A 21,573-nucleotide genomic window follows, 5' to 3' on the forward strand; every position below is an offset into this window, starting at 1 on the left:
GTGGATCCCTTGACAGAGAGAGCAAGTTGCCGAGATGGGTTGGCTGTTTTTGTTTGTTTATGTTTGTGTTGGGTATATCAAGTAGCCAGACCCAGCTAGAGAGAGCTGATCGGAACCGGTGATGGAGAGTTGGTCGGAGAAGAAGCCGGAGACGGAGATGAAAAGAGAGCACCAGATCACCCAGAAGTGTATCCCAAAGAAATACCATGCCATTCATCCTGTGGTGGTGTCCAAGCCGGTGTTTGGTTGACGACGGTGGCAGACGGGAAGAAGGACAGAAGTCCTGCGATGCTGGTTGAACCTGATAATACGGGAAGAAGGAGAGAAGGCCAGCTCTTGGATACGAGCTTGAATGTGAGGAGAGGCTTGGCTGGTAGCCGTAGGAGTTGGGCCAAATAGCTTGATGCCTTGTGCTCCTCCATGATGAACATCCGCCATGGAGAGAGAGAGAAAATGTTGAGAGAGAGCAGCGGAGTGAAGGTATGGGTAGAGGTCCGGCGGGCGGCCAAGGCGAGGCTGCCGCCCGCCGGTGAAGCAGAATTATTAGCTTCTCAACCTTGCTCTGATACCATGTAAGAATTTATGTAATTGTTGATTTATTGATAGATACCAGATTGTTGATTTTGTGTTATGTATTACAACTCCTATATATGGAAGAGAAGGTGGTAGTAGGTCTAGTGTAGTGGAGATGGTGTAGTGTAGTGGAGGTGGTAGGTGAAGTGGGTGCTAGTGGAGATGGTAGGTGGAGGAGTAAATTGGTAAATTCTAACACAAACATTTTATGAACGTATTATTTCTTAGTGTAGACAGAGAAACATGGGGTTTTTGTTGCCCATTGATTTGGGGGTTGTAGGACTATGGGCAGCAAGCGATGGTGGAACTATGGGAAGTAGGTGACAGTGGTGCTTTGGGGGTTGTGAGAGGTGCATTATGTGACATAATAAAAAATTTGAGTATTCACGTGTCTAATCGGGTATAGGTTCGGACACATATCCAACACTCTTACTCTTGTCATATCCGGTGGACACATGAACCTTGTGAAATATATAAGAGTCCATGTAACATGAGTTTGCATCCATGTAACTTTGTGGGATACCAATTTTAGCCATTTGGATTCCTTCCGGAATGTCGAGTTTGTGGGCAATCAAAAAATAAAAGGAATTCACTGGCTTGTGAGCTTGGATTTTTGTGACATAATGTTAACTAGTGGTTGAGTCAGTATTTAATTGTGGCTCAATAAATTTCAAAGGTTTGGCATGTGAGAGCCTCCAAAGAGTCCTATACGCTTGACCTTGTATATCAGAAAATTTGGCATGCTCACAATGTTGCATAAAAGCTCTAAGATAATGATGTCACATTGTTAAGGCTCATGGAATACCTGACGATTATGCACATATTCCAGAAATGAAGGAACATCAGGATAGCGGCATTGTTCACTATCAACTTGAGTGGATTTCTGAAAGCAAATGATGTCACCATCTTCAAGCTGCAGAAGATTTAGGTGAATATTTCCTTTCAGCTAGTCATGGTTAATGCATATCCGACCACCAAAAAAAAAGAATAGGCTATACACACCAGAGCAGAATGTACAAGCAAAAACAGCTCACAATTGATCATGTTCATACCTGACTACCACGAAAGGTGAGCTTCTTGTCAATGCGTTCACACATGACATTAGGTTCAAATTTTATTTCCTGAACATTAAAGGGGATGCATAAGATGACTGCCTGAACTAAATCTGTTGCTATGTGACCAGGCAAGGGAGCAAGAAAATTGTAGTCAATCTACTAAAATGACATAACTGACCTCAAAGAGTTCAATTTCTTCATCAGGACTGAATCCAGCCAACTCATTTAACTTTGTCAATATTTCTGCTGGCTTGCCATTCGACTTCACAAACAACCGCCCAACATACCTGACAACAGGGGGGAAAAATGAAAAAAAATAAGCCTCAGTAACTACCCGAAAAGGGAAACAAAGGGGCCTTGGTAATTACATGCAATTCCAACCCAAGGAAAGAAATGTTTAAGTACCTAAGCTCCTCTTTCAGAGGGTCATAAAGTTTGAAAAAAAGAAGAATCTCCTCTTTGCTCTTCAAAGGTGGAGGAATCGGCCGCAAATCCTGCATAGTGTGCACATCATATTCAACATCTAGAGTTCCATGTGCATATCATAAAACTCATACGACTTAACCAAAACAGAAGTCCATAATAAACAATGTGAGTAACCAGTGCCAAAAAAATGAAATAGACTTTACCTGTCCACTTTCCACTTCTAAGAACAATTTTAGCTCTGCATTATTTGCCTTGTTGGATACCTCTCTCAATTGTCCAACCTAGAATGCATTGAAGGGATTTTAAAACCCACACCAGTTTAGTCAAGATACACTTTAAACAGAATGCATGAAAGATGTCATCTTAGCATGCTAGGGGGAGGAGATCAGAAAATGACACAACGATACAGAACCGTAAGGATATCATCATCAATTATAGAGTGACTCAAATATGCATATTCCCTCCCTGCTCCTCAAAGAGCATAGAATACTTGAAAACATAATTATTTAAGGGGATTGGACTACTCAGTAAAACAAAAATTCACTGCTGAAGTATAGATAGCTATTTTCCTTCGAAGTATGAAGGATGCAAATTAACTTGCAAGACTTGCCAGTGTGCACACCAGACACTACACAACCACAGAGAGAGTAGGGGAAAACAGTTTACTCATCCATAAAAGATGGTGTATTTACTGAATAAACACACCCGGCCATATTTACTGAATAAACAGGCAACTTAACTGGAAAAAAACAGAAGCATCTATTTATGCAACAAATTTGAGTTTTTAAGAGGTTGCTAATAAAAAACAACACATGTCTGAGAAATCTCTCTGTTTGGTTGAGTTTTCAAAATCTATTTTCTATTTTGAGGAAGAAAAAAAAAAAAAAAAACTAGTTTAATGAAAATAAACACCAAAAAATTATTCTCAAATTATAAATAATCAATTTTTCCCAAACAAGAGAAAATCATATGGAAATGAACAGTGCTTTTATTTTTTCAGTTTTTTTACCAAACTAGTTTTTAGGTTTTTTAGTTTTTTTTAGGAAAAAAAATACAGAAAACAGATTTTGAAAACTTAAACAAAAATTTCAAAACTTAGTTGCAGGAATGTCCTAGAATTGACAAATCCACTCCAAAACTATGATTCCACGATTCAAAACAAAATCCAGTTATCATCACACTTGCATCAAGAAAGAACAGGGTTTCCAACTAAGATGAAATCTCTCGAACATATGAATTCCAAAAAAATAAAAAGAAAAACTACCACACAAGAGAAATTTTGTAGAGGCTATCAGATTATAGTAAAAAAATAACTCAAATTTATTCTAGTACTTGTATTTATGTAACATTTACTTATAACAATTTGTAGTCAACACCAATCTCCAATATTTATTCATATTATATATATATATATATATATATCACAAAACAAAAACAAAAATAGATTTACAACATCTTAATATATTTACATATATAGGCCTTGTTTGGCATAAACTAAAAAAGCCAAAAAGCCAAAAAAGCCAAAAAGCCAAAAAAGTCAAAAAGTCACTATTCTATTTAAGTCACATCATCTTATTTAAGTCACATCACCTCTCTACCACATCACTTCAAACACAACCCATACCCAACCCATATTTCATAAAAAGTCAAAAAGTGTACTTATTTAGATCATCCCAAACAACCCCATAATATAATATTATAAACGCCCCAATAGGCACTATCAACCTTAGACTCTTCTATGTGCCCCACCCCCGCTTCCGCTTTATGCAACTAAATTTCAGACTGCAGGAAACCTGGATTCAAATTGCTACCAGAAAAAATAAAATTACCCAACCATAAGTAACAAAACTCCATAGAGAACTTGAAATGACTCGATTACATGAGTTCATGGGACCCTAAAACTCAGCCAAGTGGCATTATAAAATTGTGTCGAAGGCATCAAGGCTCAATTCAGCCACAAGCGTCAAATACTTCAAGCTCTTTTACAAACGTGAATGCATTTGTCTGCATCAAAACAACATATATTGGCAAAACAAGGAATTGGAATTGCACAAGAAACTATTCATTAATTATCCAGAAGCTTTTAAAGGTAAAAGCATTAGGTGAACCATTTTCTTACCAGCAAAGCAAGGAAAAAACTTAAGGCATAAATTTTTTGTTCTGAAAATTTCAAAACTATCCCATATAAACAGTTACTTAAAATGTGAATAAAAAAAGGGCAATGTTGAGAACCAATGCTTTTTAATTTGAATTTGAGTGCATTAATTGCATGTCCACTTAAAAATTTGAAATTCCCAAAAGAGATAACATTGTGGGATGGAGGGAGGGAGAATATAAGAATGATTCTTTGCAAATGAATGGCTCTAACAGCCACCCTAAATTCATCCAATCAGAATAACCAAAAACACAGCTTGTTTCTCAACGTTAATGATAGCCTATATAGTGTAACAGGATATACTTGTCAAGAACACATGACTGGGATTTTAGTTACTATAAGATTTTTAAAAAAGAATGACGCCTTTACACCCCTGTATACTGCACCCCTCTTCCCAAACAACCGAGGCCAATGATTTTTCTGCCATAACCATTGCACCCTACTCCTCCAATTTCTCCCATTTCCAGCCCCCAAGACTTCCCCCGTTAGAGCCCCAGATTCCTGCAACAATCCATCCCTTTCTGTAATCAAATCTTCCCCACCCCCAAAATTTCCCAAGCCCCTTACCTTCTACCTCATCTGGACAAACTTCTCATTCAGATGTTCACCTGACATTGCCAGGGTCTTTCCCCCCATCCTTGCAACTCTCAGGTAAGCTCCCAATCCAAAAGCCTATTAGTTTTCTTCTGTAAAACAGATGAGGGGCATTTTCTTTAGGCCCCAATATAATTGAGCCGACTAAAGAAACCTCCCTCTTCTTACCTCCAAGTTCCACATCAATGTTTTGAACTGCCCCTACCAACTTGGTCCATTAATTGCACTAGAGATGGGCGCTCCCAACCAACTCTAATGAAACCCACCACCAACGGGCCACGTAGGCCCTCATCATAAACAATAATGATATTGTTTGCTTTGCCAGGGCTCACGGCTTTAAAACAAGCCGTCACTAGGAAGGGATGTAAACCATGAGACAATGAATATTTTAAAACATCAAAGGGCAAAACATGAGAGAATGAAGGTGCAACAAAGCATGGTTAACTTGGGGAAAAGCAAGAGTCATGTAAAACTGATGATAAACAAATCAATAAACACACATATTGTTAAGGTGCATCAAAGCAAGAGCGAGTCTTGGAGTCCTGCACGATGGAGTTGTGGAAGTAACTCAAAAAAAATAATAACAACAATTAAATAAAAAATGAAAAATGCATAAAGAAGTATACTGAAAGACAATAAAAGATGCAAAGTCAGAAAGTCTTTACGGATTGAACTTCCTCTTGAGGTGTCAACGGGCGATTTGGACGGTATGTGTGGTTTTGACGCTTTGCCCAAAGCCAGAAACGTTGAAATTGCACGGGTACACCAAACTCTTTGGCAACTTCCTCCTGGATATGAACTTAATATTATTAGTGCTATATGAGGAGCACCCTTGCTTATAGTAACATCATAGATTCAACAAAGCATCGTTCAATAATTATACACAGAAGCAATGACATACATGTTTGACTCAAGTCAAAAGTGTTGGCTTGCACATGCGTAACCAGACTCACTTGCTGTTTATTATTACTTCGAAATATTTTATCCTAAAAATAGACCATAGAGTAAATTTTCAGATTTCATTCCTTAAAAGTTTTTCAGAAAATGGCAAAATGCCTATCAAAAGTAAGAAGAACTCAATTCAACTCAACAAAACCTTTCCACATATTTTATAATTTTCTACATTAACTACTAAAACTTCCATTCATAAACATAAAATAAAAAAAACACTTTTATTTCTATTTTAAAGAAATTATGAAATTTGTTTCATACACTTAATCCATTCCCTCACCTTCCCCCTATTTTTGGGAACAACGATATGGAAAATGCGTCCATTTTACGTTATTCCCACACCACTTCTTTATAAATGCACTTCAAATTTTGTTTTCTAGTGCGCATAGGAATCATGTCCAATGTTTATTAAACTGCACCAGACCGGAAGGTTCAATTAGTTGACCCGTCGACCGGCCCAAGTTCCGGTCCAGATGCACCCCCAAACCCGTTTAAGACTCTGAACCATGGTTATCAGAATCCCAATCCGGATCTTACGATCCTACGATCTTACGATCCATTTGAGTACAATCGATCCGGATCATGTAAAAAACTCTTTGTAGGTAGGATCTTTCGATCCTAGTAGTGGGATCTTATAGGATCGTGGAATCCCAATCCGAATCCGATCCTATCCGATCCAATTTATAAGCCTTGTTTTGTATTGTATGACATATTTTGTTGTAAATTTTATGTTTGTTGTCTAAATACCAATTTATGTCGTCAAAATAAATATTAAAAATTAAGTAGTATTGAATCAAATAGATTAAGAAAAACGAACTAGGAAACAAACATTCAAATATTGCAGTAATTTAAGAAAATTAAATAGTCGGAAAAACAAACTTAGCTTTAGCGAAGTCTAAGAATGGTAAGATGATTGCAACTTTATCCTAATTTCTGGAGAAATTATTTTTGTGACTCGAATCCGCTCCACTAGGGATGCTAACGACAAACCTTATCATTCGACTAAGCTACTCTTTTGAGTTCTTAATCTATTTTCATTTCCAATATTGTTAAATATTTTTTCTTCACTTTTTATGCATTATTGTACATTGTAAAGTATTTTGTTATAGAATTCTTCTTCTTCTTCACCTTCTTTTTTGATAAAATACAGAACTTTTACCGTCGGGTTTTCTATTGCATAATATTATATGTACATTTTACATGGAGTATTATATTTTTCACAATATCTTCACTTCTTTTTAATAGAATATAAGTTCATTTTGTGTATACTTTATAAGAAATATTTATTTAAATTAAATTATTATGTAATTTGTCTTTTTCGGTAGGATCTTACGATCCTCGATCCGATTCTACGATCCGATCCTATAAACACCTCCAACGATCCAACGTAGGATCCCGATTTTAACAACCTTGCTCTGAACCGGTCTATTTTTGTTAAACCAGAAAAACCCACAGTTAAACCGGCTACCTGGCTGAACCGGTAGTCAGGTGACAAAACCAACAGCGCTGGAAGCCCAAAGAAGCACCACATGCATGATTATGAAAATTGCAAAAATGCTGTTACCAAGGTTTGAGCATTGGACCTTCCGCATAGTCTCCAACACTTCCACCACCGAGCTACAATGATGCTTCATTAATACTTTGTACTACTTAAAGTATTTATTAACTTCAATTTATTATCTCAAAGTAAATCTTATTTTATTTAAAATAATCAGTATAAATATATTTTATAAATATATATAGTCATTAAATATAATTATGTAAATATATATCTTAAAATATAAAATTAATATAAATGAAACTATTTAAATACTTATATTCTCTATTTAAGTATAATTTTAAATATATTTATGAGGTAATTATGACATCACGGTTTGATTCCGGTTGACCCAACAGTTGAACCAATGACCCTTGACCCTCCATTTTCCGGTTTGATCAACGGTTCGGGTTTCAAAACATTGATCATGTCATGTGTAATTTTAGACACTAAAGATCAATTTTCAAATGAATTATTGATGCAATCAAAAATCTGAAATCGAGAGAGAGAGAGAGAGAGAGAACAAATCCCGAATTAGGGGGTACACCCTTAAGGGTTACAGAGAGAAACTAAGGCTCTATTTGGTAGAGCTTTCTAAATTTAATTCCACCCTTTGCTTTTACTGTGATGTTTGGTTAGCGTTTTCAAAAATTGATTCCACACCCATTTTGAAAACAAGTCTACCCAGTCACCCTCCCGGACGTTAGGCCAACCGGTTGACCAAAATAGTGTTCGGTTTTTTTTTTTTTTGGCACCTATTATTTTTATATTTGAAATAAAAATATTTTCGGAATTTTTTTAAATTTTTTATGAGCTTTGAATAGAATTTTGAATTTGCATGTTTGGTTATGAGTTGTAAGCTTTTTAATCAAATATCATATGTCAAATCAAAAATTTCAAACTTAATTCAACACTCTTTTCAAAACTCATAACCAAACAAATTTTTCACACTCAAACCATAATTCCAAAACTCACAAACTCAAAATACAACTCTATTCTCAAATCATAATTCTAAAACTCTACCAAACGCTACCTAAAGCTCTACTCCAATAAATATGTATATTCTTCAATCAAAAACTAAGCACAAATGAAATTACATCGCATATTTATAGGCCAAGGCCACTAATAGCCTAACTAATAGAACACGTAGTAGAGAACTTAAGACACTTAAGCATAGAGCTAAGCATAGAACTCATTTTGACACTTACCGTATATATTCTACTACAACAGCACTCCTCCTCTTGAAGAAACTTGTCCTCGAGTTTAAGCAATAATTGAGTGAGCTCAATGCAATACCATGCATATAAACCTTAGGCGAGGAATAGGTGATGAATCTCTGTGCTCAACATGAACATGAATCTCACAACTCATCCTTCTACGAATACATTGTACTGCTTCCTTGGTGAAACAACCATAGGCGCACAACTGACAAGTCCCATCATGTCCATAAAAATCATGTCGCTAAAGCTTAGACAGACTCCCATTTTCCTAAGCCTCTTCAGCTCTGACCCGTAGACTAGTGCAAACAAGTACTCATCTTGCCGGGACGAGACCACTAAGTTGGCAAATGACATCTTCCAAAACAAGGTTGAGGGATGTGACAAGTTGACAGGATTGACTATGCATCCACTAGAAAAGAACAACTTGAGAGAAACTGATCACGAGCTAGAATTCAACACCACACTCCTTTCCTTCCTCCAGACACAATTGCTAAAAGCAATCTACTTAACTCAAAAACAACTTCCTAAGAGGAATAAAGGAATACCAAACATACAACTTCAAAGAAGCTCTTTGAAGCTAGCAAAGTTACCACTACCTACTTGCAAGAGGTTGCAATTACTACACCATTTCTAAAGCAACAACTGATCTAGTCATTTGTTTCATCTCATATCGATGATTTTGATTTTGAATAACATCATTCCTTCCTATTGATAGATATGCACCAACATCATCACTAATGTTCATAGCATAAACTCTGCCCTCTACCTCTTTGAGCCATCCAAACAAAGCACAAACACTCTGACTGAATCAAAGAGGAAAATCTGCAGAAGTGAACCGAAGTCGAACCACAATCGAACCAAACTCAAGCCACTCACAAGATCTAAACTAATCAAATACACACCAGTCAAAATCAAACCAATTCGAATACAAATCTAAGAGAATCAAACCAAATCGCATCAAAGATGGCTTCAATTAGGCTTTAAGAACACAAAAGGAAGGATCGAAGACATTCTAACCAAATTTGAGGGATTTTGAACTAGATCTGAGGGGAATTGAACCAAACTTGAGATCTCTTAATTCTCAATCTCACTAATCAAACTCAGATGCAGAGAACTGTGAGACAATCAAACCACACAAAATAGTTAATTGGCTCTATAAATCATTCACAATGCTCGATCAACAGTCAATTTGAGATCACGATTCGAATCGAAGTTCAAAATAACGAATTAGAGTGCCATCATAGCTTTTTGCATCAGATCTGGGTTTTATTTTTTTGGAGGCTTAGGGTTTCCAGCAACAACATAAGGTTTGAAATGAGATTTTGCACTATACGTTGTTCAGTTAGGGTTTGAAACCTAATTGAAACCTAGATTCTTGTTTGAGTTGATGCAGCTAGGGTTGAAAATGATCCAAACTCAAATCACAACTATGAGTCAAGCTTCAAACAAAGTTAAATAGGTGCCAAATGATCTAATCGAAGGTCGCGACTACAAAACGAGGCCAGACCGGAGGTAAAACATCTAGTTAAGGTTCAAAATTGTTAGTTGAGATGAGATCAAGTTTGAAAATCCACAGACAGAAGTCGTGATTCAACTTCAATCACTGAGAGCTACGATTCAACTTGCAAAACCAATTTCTGACTTCGAAACACCCCAACTAGGTTTCATGACTCCAAATCGAGATGTAATCCCATTTTCGGGACTTCAATCTACATCGAGATCAAGTCGCGAAGCGGACATCACGATCGCGACAAGTTCCAGATCTGGTATTCTGAGTTCACAACTTTGTAAAGGCTACAGGTAGCAACAATAGATTGGATTAGGTCAATGAGGAACCAGTGGCCGATTCAACTTCTAATCCAGACGTGAATCTGTTGAAGCAACCAATTAGGGCTTGCATGCAAGGACTGGTAACGTTCCTCCTATCTGATTGGTGAATTTAGCTTCAATTTGGAACAATTAGATATAGAATCTGAAGCTCTGATACCAAATTGATGCAATCAAGAATCTAAAATCAAGCGAGAGAGAACAAATCCCCAATTAGGGGGTAAGACCCTAAGGGGTTAGAGAGAGAACCCAAAGTACAAATGAAATTACATCACAAATCTATAGACCAAGACCACTAATAGCCTAACTAATAGAAGACTTAGTAGAGAACTGAAGACACTTGAGCATAGAACTCAAATTGACACTTTTGAGAAAAAGCTATTTTAGTAACTTCATAGTTTTTTGGCTAAAATATGAGGTAAAAGAAACTACAATGTTTGGGGTAACTTTTTGATTTTTTACAAAAAGATGTGCAAAAAATAGAGAGAAAAGGGAATCTTTGACTTTTTTTATATAGATTGTTGACTTTTTGATTTTTTTAGTAATTTTTTGGCTTTTAGGCTAAAAGTTGAATTTGCCAAACGAGGTCTTACCCTATATATTCTACTACATCAATTATAAAGAAGTGGAGTGGGAATAACATTTCCCAAAATATACCACATTTATAATTGTTATCTTAAATATTAGTTTATGAGCAGTTCAAAACATTTTAAAATATTAAATAGTTTATAGAGGCACCATAAATCAATTAGATATTAACAAATGTACCAAAATCTTAGTGCTCAAATTATTTAGAAAGAGTGTTAGTTTAATATTCCCAAAATATGTAATATTCACTTTATGAATTACTTGAATATGTCACATTATTGCCAAAGAATAAATAATTCTCTAAGAAACTAGTACTTTTGATCATTCACTAAGAAAATAGAGCTTTTGATCAATTATACATTTAGGCATTTCCACAAATTCACGATCCGTTTTGTGTGTCTATGGCTCTAAGCAATAGATATGTGTGTGAGCCCAAGTGTCCGAAGCATATCCATTTCTATAAATATATTAAAAAAAAGATAACTAGACACATTTGGACACGTGCCCAATGCATCTTAGAAGTGTTTATGCTTCTTAGATGTGCATTAACTTGAGGAGGGCTCTTAGGTGCCACAGTCAAAGAAATGGGGGAAAAGAATACCTTGAACCAAGCTTCAATTGCCCATTCATGCAATAAACAGATTACTTTAAACAAACTTACAAAATCAAATCCACTGCATTCTTCTTCTTTCTAAGAAAATAAAGACAGAACAATCCTACCAATAGACAAAATCATTCATTTACTTTTCTCAGACATGAACCTTCAAACAAGTTAACTTATATCAGGAGGCAGATATATGATCAAATACCAAATAAACCAATATTCAACAAAGACAACTCATCTAAACCTAACCAAATTCAATGACATCAAAATCATAGAGAATACCTTGAAAAGGTTGAAAGGTGTCTGTTTCTGGATACGAAAACTACGAACTTTGTCATGATCCACAAGATCAAAATATACATCCCTTCCAAGCTGTTCAAGAAGGTCCTCATCACGAGCAACCTGAGGAATCAAATAACTGATTTAGCAAACAATATTCCATAAGGCAGATGCATAATTGGCAAAAAAGTAACAACTTTAAGGGGAGAGTTTAGGTCTTTGTAACCTTTATGATGGTATAAAGATGTGCCTCTGCTTTTTCCTTTCTCTTTTGCTCTTTTTCTTCTTGTTCTTTCTTCAACCTTATCTTGAATTTGATGTCCACAGATCCCAGTATAATTTATTGGGGAGAACAATATCAGGAACTCAAATCACAAGAACAATTCAAAAATCTTACCCTAAGGTGTTCGGCTATGTCCTTTTCATCGACATTACATATTATTTTCTCCTTATCACTTTCGCGTATATACACAAGCATATATGCATTAGAGTATTTTGTAAACTTAAATGGAGAGTTGTTGAACCCAGGATTTGTCTGTGGTAGCTGTTGGATACAAGCATAGTACAGAACAGACAGTAGTTAAATTGAAGATTAGGATAACCTAGACCAGAAAACTTAGATTTCATAACTGTACAAAGGGTTACCTCTTCCTCACCACCATACTGCTCCTCCAATGCCCTCTTCATGTCCTCTTTTGTTACCCGTTCATCATCAAATTTAAACCTGTATGCACCCAACTTGCAGTGAATTCTGACGTAACCAAAGGGTAACAACTTAAAAGATGATTCACTATATCAATAATTTGAAAGCTAACCTCAAAACAAAGTATAAGTACTTGCTAAACAATACTAAAGCAGTGATAAAAAAAGTCTTCAAAATGCCAACGAGTACAAAGGAACACAAAGAAAGGTAGAGTATAGCACAAAACAATGTTGTTGTGCCAACAATCGACCAATCACGCAAACATTATTACAAATATTTATTTCCTTCAAACTATGAAGCACATACACCTCACCAGTGGCCGCATATTGGTATCCAACATATATCGGACATGAAACACCCTCTGAACATGTAGTGGACATGCTAGAGGAAATGTCCCAAAAAAAAAATATTTAAATTCCACTCGGGCACACTGGAGATGCGCTTGGGACACGTTAGGGACAAGCTCGCGACACATTCAACAAGAAAGAAAACAGTTTTTTTTTTTTTCCTTACATTTGTTGTGGGTAACCTAACTATTTGAATGTGAAAAAAAAAAAAAAATTAAATAGTGGATAAACTGCTTAATGAAATGTATAATTATTAATTTTTTATTGTTATGATATAAACCACTATAACCAGCAAAGAAAAATTTAGATTTCTTTTTTTTTATTTAAAAAAAAAAAAAAAACTTGTGGGTCACTTATTGATCTTTACGGTGCTTCCTCTATCAATTAGATTCGTTGTCCAAAGAATATGGCAGCTAGGCATATCTATTTCTTCATATTTTGGCTTCTATGAAGTTTCTTTCATTATAAAAATTGTTGTTTTAGACGATGTATGATTTGCAACTTTATTTTATCACTTTAACATTTTTGATGGAATGCTATTGTTATTATATCTAGATGTTTAAGCCAAGGATGGAATATGTGGGTTTTCAATTTTAGTTAGTGTTATGTTGCATTTTTTCATTATCTTTAAATAAAATATTAAAAAATATATGACACATAATAAATAGTCAGGCAACAATGCCACAAACTCATTTTATGCTTCCATGCACATTATATCAGTCTGTCATTTTACCCTCAGTCTCTCTTTTTGCCACTCTCACTCTCTTTCTCCCTCTTCAGTCTTACATTCTCTCTACAAATCAAACCACCCATACATATGCACTAACACTCCATTCATCAATCAAACTACATTCCTCAAACCTAGACTATCCACCCACCATTAACACCAACCAAACTACCACCTCACCTCCTTTATTCCACCACCATTGTTCCATTATCAAAGCCAGGACCCCTTCTATTCCCTTTACAACACTGTTCTTATAGAAAAAATACAAACCAAACCCAGAAAGAGCTCACTCGGTATATGCTAATGTGTATATGTTAGCAAACAAATCTTCACCTTCCACTTCTATTTACATTTTCTTCTTTTTATCTCCATTCAATCTTTCCTTTCCTATTATTTTACATTTAAATCTTTTCTTTCTTCCTCACTCCTTTTTCTACCCAATTTTTCTAAAGTATTGACTCTATGGTTTTCATGCTTGTCGATTCAGCTTCTTATCGCCATCAAACTCGCCGGCCAGTGTATTATGCAACTATTTGAGTATCTCTTCAATCAGGACGCCCAAATCATCACAGACCGAACCAAAGACCCAAATCACCCAAATAGAGAGAGGTGGGGACAAGATGGGAGAAGCGTAGAAGTTGTGACTGATGACAATGACCTTACGCTGTTGCTGGAAGGAAGCAATAACAGGAGGAGTCAATGGTGGGAGAGGGGGGGGGGGGGTTGATGGAAGCAACGGCATGATTGGCATGGGTGAACCTTAATTTCTTGAAGAGAACCATGGGGCAAGCAACAATGGTGGTATTCATTTTTTTTCATCTCAATATTTGATTACTGATCTCAACAATGGTGGGGGGTGAGGACTGGTAAGGTAGACTATATGGGCTGCTGCCAGAAATTGTTAATTGAAGTAGGAAGGAAAGTACAGTAAAAAATGATTTAAAAGAGACAGAAAATTAGAGAGATTGAACCAAAACATCAATCTCGACTAAAAAGCAGAGAGAAACATTGGGTGGGAAAGAGAGTTGTTTAATATTGTGGAATGTGAACGCAGAAGAAAGGAGGAATGAAGAGAGTGTTAAAGTCATGTAAACAGAGATTGAATGCTTCGAGGGTAAAAATGTCAAACCATTATAATATCCATGTAAGCATAAATGGCATTATCGCCACCCTAATAAATATATAAAACTATACTGTGTGTCCCCCATATATCATGTCCTGCATTTTTTTAAAATTTATGTGTGAACATATTGCATCATGTCATGGGTCCGTGTGTTCGTGCTTTTTAGCCTTCAAAGCTTTGCTGAGCAATGTTAAGCAAAATATATAGGTTAAACATATAACCAACAAAAACTAACAATCAAAAAGAGCAAAAAACAGTACAAACATATATGCATACCACTGCTCAGAGAGGGTTGGCCTGATATAAGCATAATAATGTCCACCATGCACCCCACCACTATGAACCAAAACACTGCAAACAAGCAATACTTCGTTATAACCATTGCGATACAGAGTGTCAATTACATGCTGATATCCATCAATCACAATTACTAAAATCAAAAATCAAAAGAAAAGGTATTATGGAAGTCTACAATGTACTTTTCGCATAAAATCTAATTTTCTTGGACATATAATACTATCTGAACAGAAAACAAAAAATCATGCCCCAACAAAATAAAAAATAATGAGAAAATGAAAAAGGAAATAATAAATGATGACACAGATAACACAAATGAATAAAATACATCTCCATTCACATCAAAAGGAGAGATGAAAATGTGTGATAAGGACATGTAATTCTGGAGTGCTATATAATTGAAATATGTGGCCAATATAGTATAAAGATGCCACACCACTTCAATTCCTTTGTCAGAATTTCATTTTTTTCCAGGGGAGGGAAAAAGAGAGGAAAGTGCTACATTGACCAAAGAGTCATACAACAGTAATCAAGAATCCACCTTCCTCTTTTGTTCTCAGGTTTTTCTTTGGGGAGAGGTTTCAATGGATCCATGGAGGCTGCCTCCCATTGAGGCTTGAACCCATAACCTTATACTTGGTTCCATATCACAAGGATCAAAATTTTGTTTCGGTATGTTCTTTTGGTTAGCTTGGAAACGGAAATGTTTTGAAATGAATTTTCGAAAACATAAGTGAAATGAGGAGGGGGAAAAAACATTTGAGAACAAAAACCAAAACCTATATAAATGTTAATACATTCGGAATAATTAAATAATTGAACATGTTGAGCTCTATGAATATTAGAAGCTCATAAACAAGGTTTAAAAACTTAGTTATTGGTTTGCCATTGTAAGAAAATACATTTGGAAAATGCAAAATTCTGATAGCAAAAGGAACGAAAACAGAAAAAACAAAGTACATTGCAGTAACAAAGAAAGAAGGAAAATAAGTGGCTTAATCATGCATGTTTATTTTCTCCTTTCTATCTCTTCTCTTTTGTTTTTAAGTTTCTTAAATTCTCTAATAAATTTAATATTTTTATATATTCTCAAGTATTTTCTTTTGACAAAAAGAGGCAAATAGAAATAAGCATTGTTAAATGTTCTTAATAGGTGTCGAAATAACTCATTGTTGCGGTATGTTCTCTAGTGTTTCACTGTGTTTTGGTATATTTCAATGGAAACATTGAAATTTTGCTATGCCACTGTTATTTCGTTATGGTTTCCTAGGAAACAGAAATGTTTCGGCCATTGATAGAAACAAAACGAAATTTTGTTCTTCATCTCATCATCCAACCACCAAGCAGGAAGAGAAGACATCTTTCCCCTTTAAATTTAGCAAACATAAGATGAGGATTTTTTTTAAAAAGATCTACAATTAGATACCATTTTCTAAGTTGATATTTGTTATCAACATATTGGATATATTGGAAGAAAAGCAATAAACAGAGAAGTAAGGAAACATGCAAAAAAAGCGCCACCTGACAATTTCATATAAATTTATCTAAAGAGAGCAGATGTTTCACAAAACAAAGCGGTAAAGGTATGCAAAGATTTCCTGGAAAGAAAATTAATCAGAGGCCTATTAGCATAAGATAAAGCCACTTTACATTTTCATATAATTTTATCTAAAGAGAGCATATATTTCAACAAAACAAATTGTGTAAAGCTATACATTAAGTAAAATTTTCTGGGAAGAAAATTAATGAGAGGCTCACTGGTATAATGTAAAAAAGAATAAATACCTGTGAAGGGTATACAAGTTGCGAACACTCCTATCTGCTTCAGGTGACAAATATCTGCCATCCTCTCTGTCAAGATCGAGTTGTAGAGGGAACTCATAGCGGTCATTTATCTGTTTTACAAATGAAACAAGATGTTTCAGTAATGTTTTAAATGAAAGAGGTTATGTGTGTGTGTGTGTGACAAACGGTTAGTGTAAACATCTTTCACAAAAACAACTAATTCTAAAGTGGGAGGGAGCAATAGTTTAAGAAAAGTTCCCTCATCATTGAGCTAGTCTGCTCTCAAAATCAAGCAGACAGTCAGAACTCTAGAGAAGAGGTACATGAGAGAGAGTTGACCTTGCCCAACTCAAATTATACAGTTCATTCCAAAAGCATCATATGGAAGGAAGCAGTAAGACAACTAGAAAATAAAAAGAAGGGTTATTCTAGAACCTAAAAATGATAAAAGCAAAAAGACAGATTCTGATTGAAATATAAATGATCCATTAGATAAACTAGGCACAGAGTGGGGTGGGGTCCCTTTAAAGCTAGGCATGTTATCCATAATCAAGCAAGAAAATCAGATCATGCCAAATGACAAGATATTAAGTTTCTTACATGATGAATGATACTGTGGGCTTTGTGCATAGATCAGACAAACATATGCTGCTGGCACAAGACTCATCCACTTCCACTCAAAAGTTACAGACTTGGCATTTGAACACATATTTGGAGGACCTGATATTCAGCTATTTAGGGACCCTAAACAGCTTTTCTATTGAAGCATTATTTCCAGAGCCCAAAAGTTTTTCATCAAGTAAAGGAATGTATTTAAATCAGGGGGAAAGAATCTCGGACCTTCTGTTAACATTATCTTATAAACAAAAATTATTTGGGCTCTAAAATATACAAGGGCTGAAATTGGAAATGACAAGGCAAAAGCTTGTTCAATGTTCACTTTAAGCACACCTAGTTTGGCCTGGTGCAAATGAGCTCAAAATGACTGAGACTCACCAATCATTCAAAAACAAGTATCTTTGAAACATGTAGCTCCTTCATGACTAACTAGTTATTTCATTTTTTGCTGGAAATTTGTGTTAATGCATATAATAAGATAGTGGCATGTATATAATATGATAGTGGTGTTGGTGGTAGATAGTGGCATGTATAGAATATGATAGTGGTGTTGGTGGTAGATAGTGGCATGTATAGAATATGATAGTGGTGTTGGTGGTAGATAGTGGCATGTATATAATATCATAGTGGTAGATAGTGGTAATATATAATATCATAGTGGTAGATAGTGGTAATATATAATATGTAAGTGGCATATAATGGGTTATAATGATGTTTGTAATATCTCCTATATAAGGAGTGTCATTTGGTCTTGTAAAATAAGAAGTTTTGAATATAACAGAAATATATTCCTTCTTCCTCATATTTTCGGAGTTCTTCTTCCTCATTTTTTCTAAGTTGGTATCAGAGCAACAAAAAACACAGCAGCCCTAAAACCGTCATAGCCATGTCGGAAGTCACGTCTGAAACCACTTCAACCCCTGCCGCTGCCATTCCAGTAAAAACGTCCAACTCTCACTCTGTCCAAATCACCACCATCCGCCTAAATGGTGATAATTTTCTCCGCTGGTCACAATCTGTCCGGATGTATATCCGTGGGCAAGGAAAGATCGGTTACATCACTGGTGACAAGAAGGCTCCTGCTGTTAATGATCCGCTGTTCGACAGTTAGGACGCTGAAAACTCCATGGTTATGACATGGTTGGTCAATTCCATGGAGGATGATATAAGCTCTAATTACATGTGCTATCCTACTGCACAAGAATTGTGGGATAATGTTAGTCAGATGTATTCTGACCTAGGAAATCAATCTCAAGTTTTCGAATTAACTTTGAAGTTGGGAGAGATTCGTCAAGGAGATGATTCCGTCACCAAATATTTCAATTCGTTGAAAAGGTTGTGGCAGGATCTTGACATCTTTAACACATACGAATGGAAATCGGTTGACGACTGCAACCACCACAAGAAAACTGTGGAAGACAGCCGTATTTACAAGTTTCTTGCCGGCCTCAACATTGAGTTCGATGAAGTGCGAGGAAGAATTATTGGCAGACCTCCTCTCCCATCCATTGGCGAAGTATTTGCTGAAGTCAGAAGGGAAGAGAGCCGAAGGAGCGTCATGCTTAAGAAAAAAGGTACTGGTGAATCAATTGAAATTTCTGCTTTAATTAGCGATGCTGCGGCCAACAAGGCTGCAAATTACCAGCGCAGGTTTGATGATAAGCCACGGGTCTGGTGTGATTTTTGCAACAAGCCTCGCCATACACGCAAAACGTGTTGGAAGATCCATGGCAAACCTGTCAACTGGAAAAGCAGCAAACAAGGAGAGAAGAATCGTGGCTTTCCTACCGCTAATGAAGCCGATTCAGGTCCCTTCAACAAAGAGCAGATTGATCAACTCTTAAAGCTGATAAAATCCAACTCCTCATCCGGTACTCCTAGTGTTTTGTTGGCACAAACAGGTAGAAATCTTAAAGCCTTCTCTTGCCTAAACTTCTCTCCGTGGATCATAGATTCCGGTGCCTCCGATCACATGACTAGTTTTTCCCATTTATTTAGTACCTATTTCCCTTGTTCTGGTCATGACAAAATCAGAATAGCCGATGGTAGTTTTTCACCTATTGCAGGAAAAGGATTTATTAAACTAACTGAGAAAATTAATCTCAATGCTGTTCTTCACGTCCCCAACTTAGCCTGTAACCTTTTGTCTGTCAGTAAACTATCTAAGGATTCTAATTGTCGTGTTACATTTTTTGAATCCCATTGTGAATTTCAGGACCAGAACTCGGGGATGATGATTGGGCGTGCTAGGATGCTTGAAGGTCTTTACTACTTTGATGAAGTACCTGTTAGTAATAAAAAAGCTCAGAGCTTTAATAGTACTAGTTCAATCTCTGTTCGAGAAAAAATAATGCTATGGCACTATAGGCTAGGACATCCTAGTTTTCTTTATCTGAAATATTTATTTCCAGAATTATTTTAAAGGGATTGATTGTTCTTCTTTTCATTGTGAAAGTTGCATTTTTGCAAAATTTCGTCGCTCTACTTATTTGCCAAAACCTTACCAGGCTTCCAAACCTTTTTATTTGATTCATAGTGATGTTTGGGGCCCTTCTAAAATCACTACTCTTTCTGGTAAAAGATGGTTTGTTACATTTATTGATGACCATACCCGCTTATGTTGGATTTATTTGATGAATAAAAAATCTGACGTGAAAAATTTATTCACAAATTTTTACAATATGATTGAAAACCAATTTCAAACCAAAATTGGTATTTTACATTCTGATAATGGAACAGAATATTTCAATGAGCAGTTGGGTGAGTTTTTGGAAAAAAAAAGGGATTTTTCATCAATCTACATGTCGGGATACCCCTCAACAAAATGGCATTGCAGAACGAAAAAATAAACATCTACTTGAAGTAGCACGTGCTATAATGTTTTACATGCATGTTCCTAAATATTTATGGGGCGAAGCAATTTTAACAGCCTCTTATTTGATAAACAGGATGCCTACAAAGGTGTTAACATACAAAACACCTTTCGATTGTCTAAAAAAATTTTTTCCTGACACGAGGTTGTTTTCTGATTTACCCACCAAAGTTTTTGGATGTACTGCCTATGTTCATGTTCCCAGTCAATTTCGTTCAAAACTTGACCCCCGTGCTATAAAATGTGTTTTTTTGGGTTATTCCTCAAACAAAAAGGGGTATAAGTGTTTCGATCCTCAAACCAAGAAATTTCATGTGAGTATGGATGTGTCATTTGTGGAAACAAAATCCTATTTCCCCAACACTTCTCTTCAGGGGGAGACAAGTGGAGTAGAAGACCGTTTTTGGGATATTTCTATCCCGCTCCTCAATGTCATTTGTCCTACACAAAAACCACATCTGTCTGATAATGATCACTTAGGAGAACCAAGTTCTATGGTTGCCTAGTCAAGAAGATTCTTGTTTAGGGAGAGAAGTACTACAAAATGATCTAAATCCTGAGCTTCAGGTTTATACTAGGAAGCGATTTCATCTGAGGAATAATGACCCGAATGTCCATCGTAATGACCCGAATGTCCACCCGAGTTCTGGCATCGAAATTTTAGGTAATCCTATTCCTTCTATTTCCGACCTTGATGTTCCTATAGCAATTAGGAAAGGTGTCCGAAATTGCATTAAACATCCTATTGCAAATTACCTCTCCTATCAAAGACTGTCTAAAAACCATAGAGCTTTCACATCTAGGATTTCACACTTGTTTGTTCCAAGGAATATACAGGAAGCATTGGATGATCCGAATTGGAAATTAGCAATCATGGAGGAGATGAATGCTTTAAGGAGAAGTGGTACTTGGGAGATAGTTGATCTACCCAAAGACAAGAAAACAGTTGGGTGTAAATGGGTGTTTACGATAAAATGTAACGCAGATGGAAGCGTTGAGAGATACAAGGCGAGACTGGTGGCTAAAGGCTTCACTCAAACTTATGGGATCGACTATCAGGAGACGTTTGCTCCTGTTGCTAAAATAAATTCCATCAGAGTACTGTTATCTCTTGCAGTAAATTCAGATTGGCCTCTACATCAACTTGACATTAAAAATGCATTTCTCAATGGTGATCTTGAAGAGGAAGTGTTCATGAGCCTACCGCCGGGATTTGAGCAGAGACTTGGAAGCGACAGAGTATGCAGATTGAACAAGTCATTATACGGACTCAAACAATCACCAAGAGCGTG

General features: G+C 36.1%; 1 protein-coding gene across 18 annotated transcripts in view; it reads right to left on the bottom strand.

The window, feature by feature from the left end:
* LOC145814622 (ubiquitin C-terminal hydrolase 12-like) overlaps positions 1–21,573 on the bottom strand; it is a 37,449-nt gene that overhangs the window by 9,508 nt on the left and 6,368 nt on the right. For 17 of the 18 annotated variants that reach the window (XR_014357975.1, XR_014357974.1, XR_014357973.1 and 14 more), the window contains exons 7-18: positions 16,792–16,901; positions 14,986–15,060; positions 12,455–12,533; positions 12,207–12,353; positions 12,036–12,116; positions 11,813–11,932; positions 5,469–5,591; positions 2,258–2,335; positions 2,034–2,122; positions 1,807–1,915; positions 1,626–1,694; positions 1,379–1,486 (exon numbers count right to left, since the gene is read on the bottom strand). Coding sequence is in view for 14 of the 18 variants with exons in the window: in XM_082911511.1 (XP_082767637.1) it covers positions 1,379–1,486; positions 1,626–1,694; positions 1,807–1,915; positions 2,034–2,122; positions 2,258–2,335; positions 5,469–5,591; positions 11,813–11,932; positions 12,036–12,116; positions 12,207–12,353; positions 12,455–12,533; positions 14,986–15,060; positions 16,792–16,901 (1,188 nt within the window). In the remaining 4 variants the exon portion in view is untranslated. The remainder of the gene's footprint in view (positions 1–1,378; positions 1,487–1,625; positions 1,695–1,806; positions 1,916–2,033; positions 2,123–2,257; positions 2,336–5,468; positions 5,592–11,812; positions 11,933–12,035; positions 12,117–12,206; positions 12,354–12,454; positions 12,534–14,985; positions 15,061–16,791; positions 16,902–21,573) is intronic. The other variant, XM_082911512.1, reaches the window with a different exon arrangement.

The sequence above is a fragment of the Camellia sinensis genome, unplaced genomic scaffold (genome assembly GCF_055761805.1).
Source record: "Camellia sinensis isolate YWXY unplaced genomic scaffold, ASM5576180v1 Unanchor12, whole genome shotgun sequence".
NCBI classification, from domain to species: domain Eukaryota; kingdom Viridiplantae; phylum Streptophyta; class Magnoliopsida; order Ericales; family Theaceae; genus Camellia; species Camellia sinensis.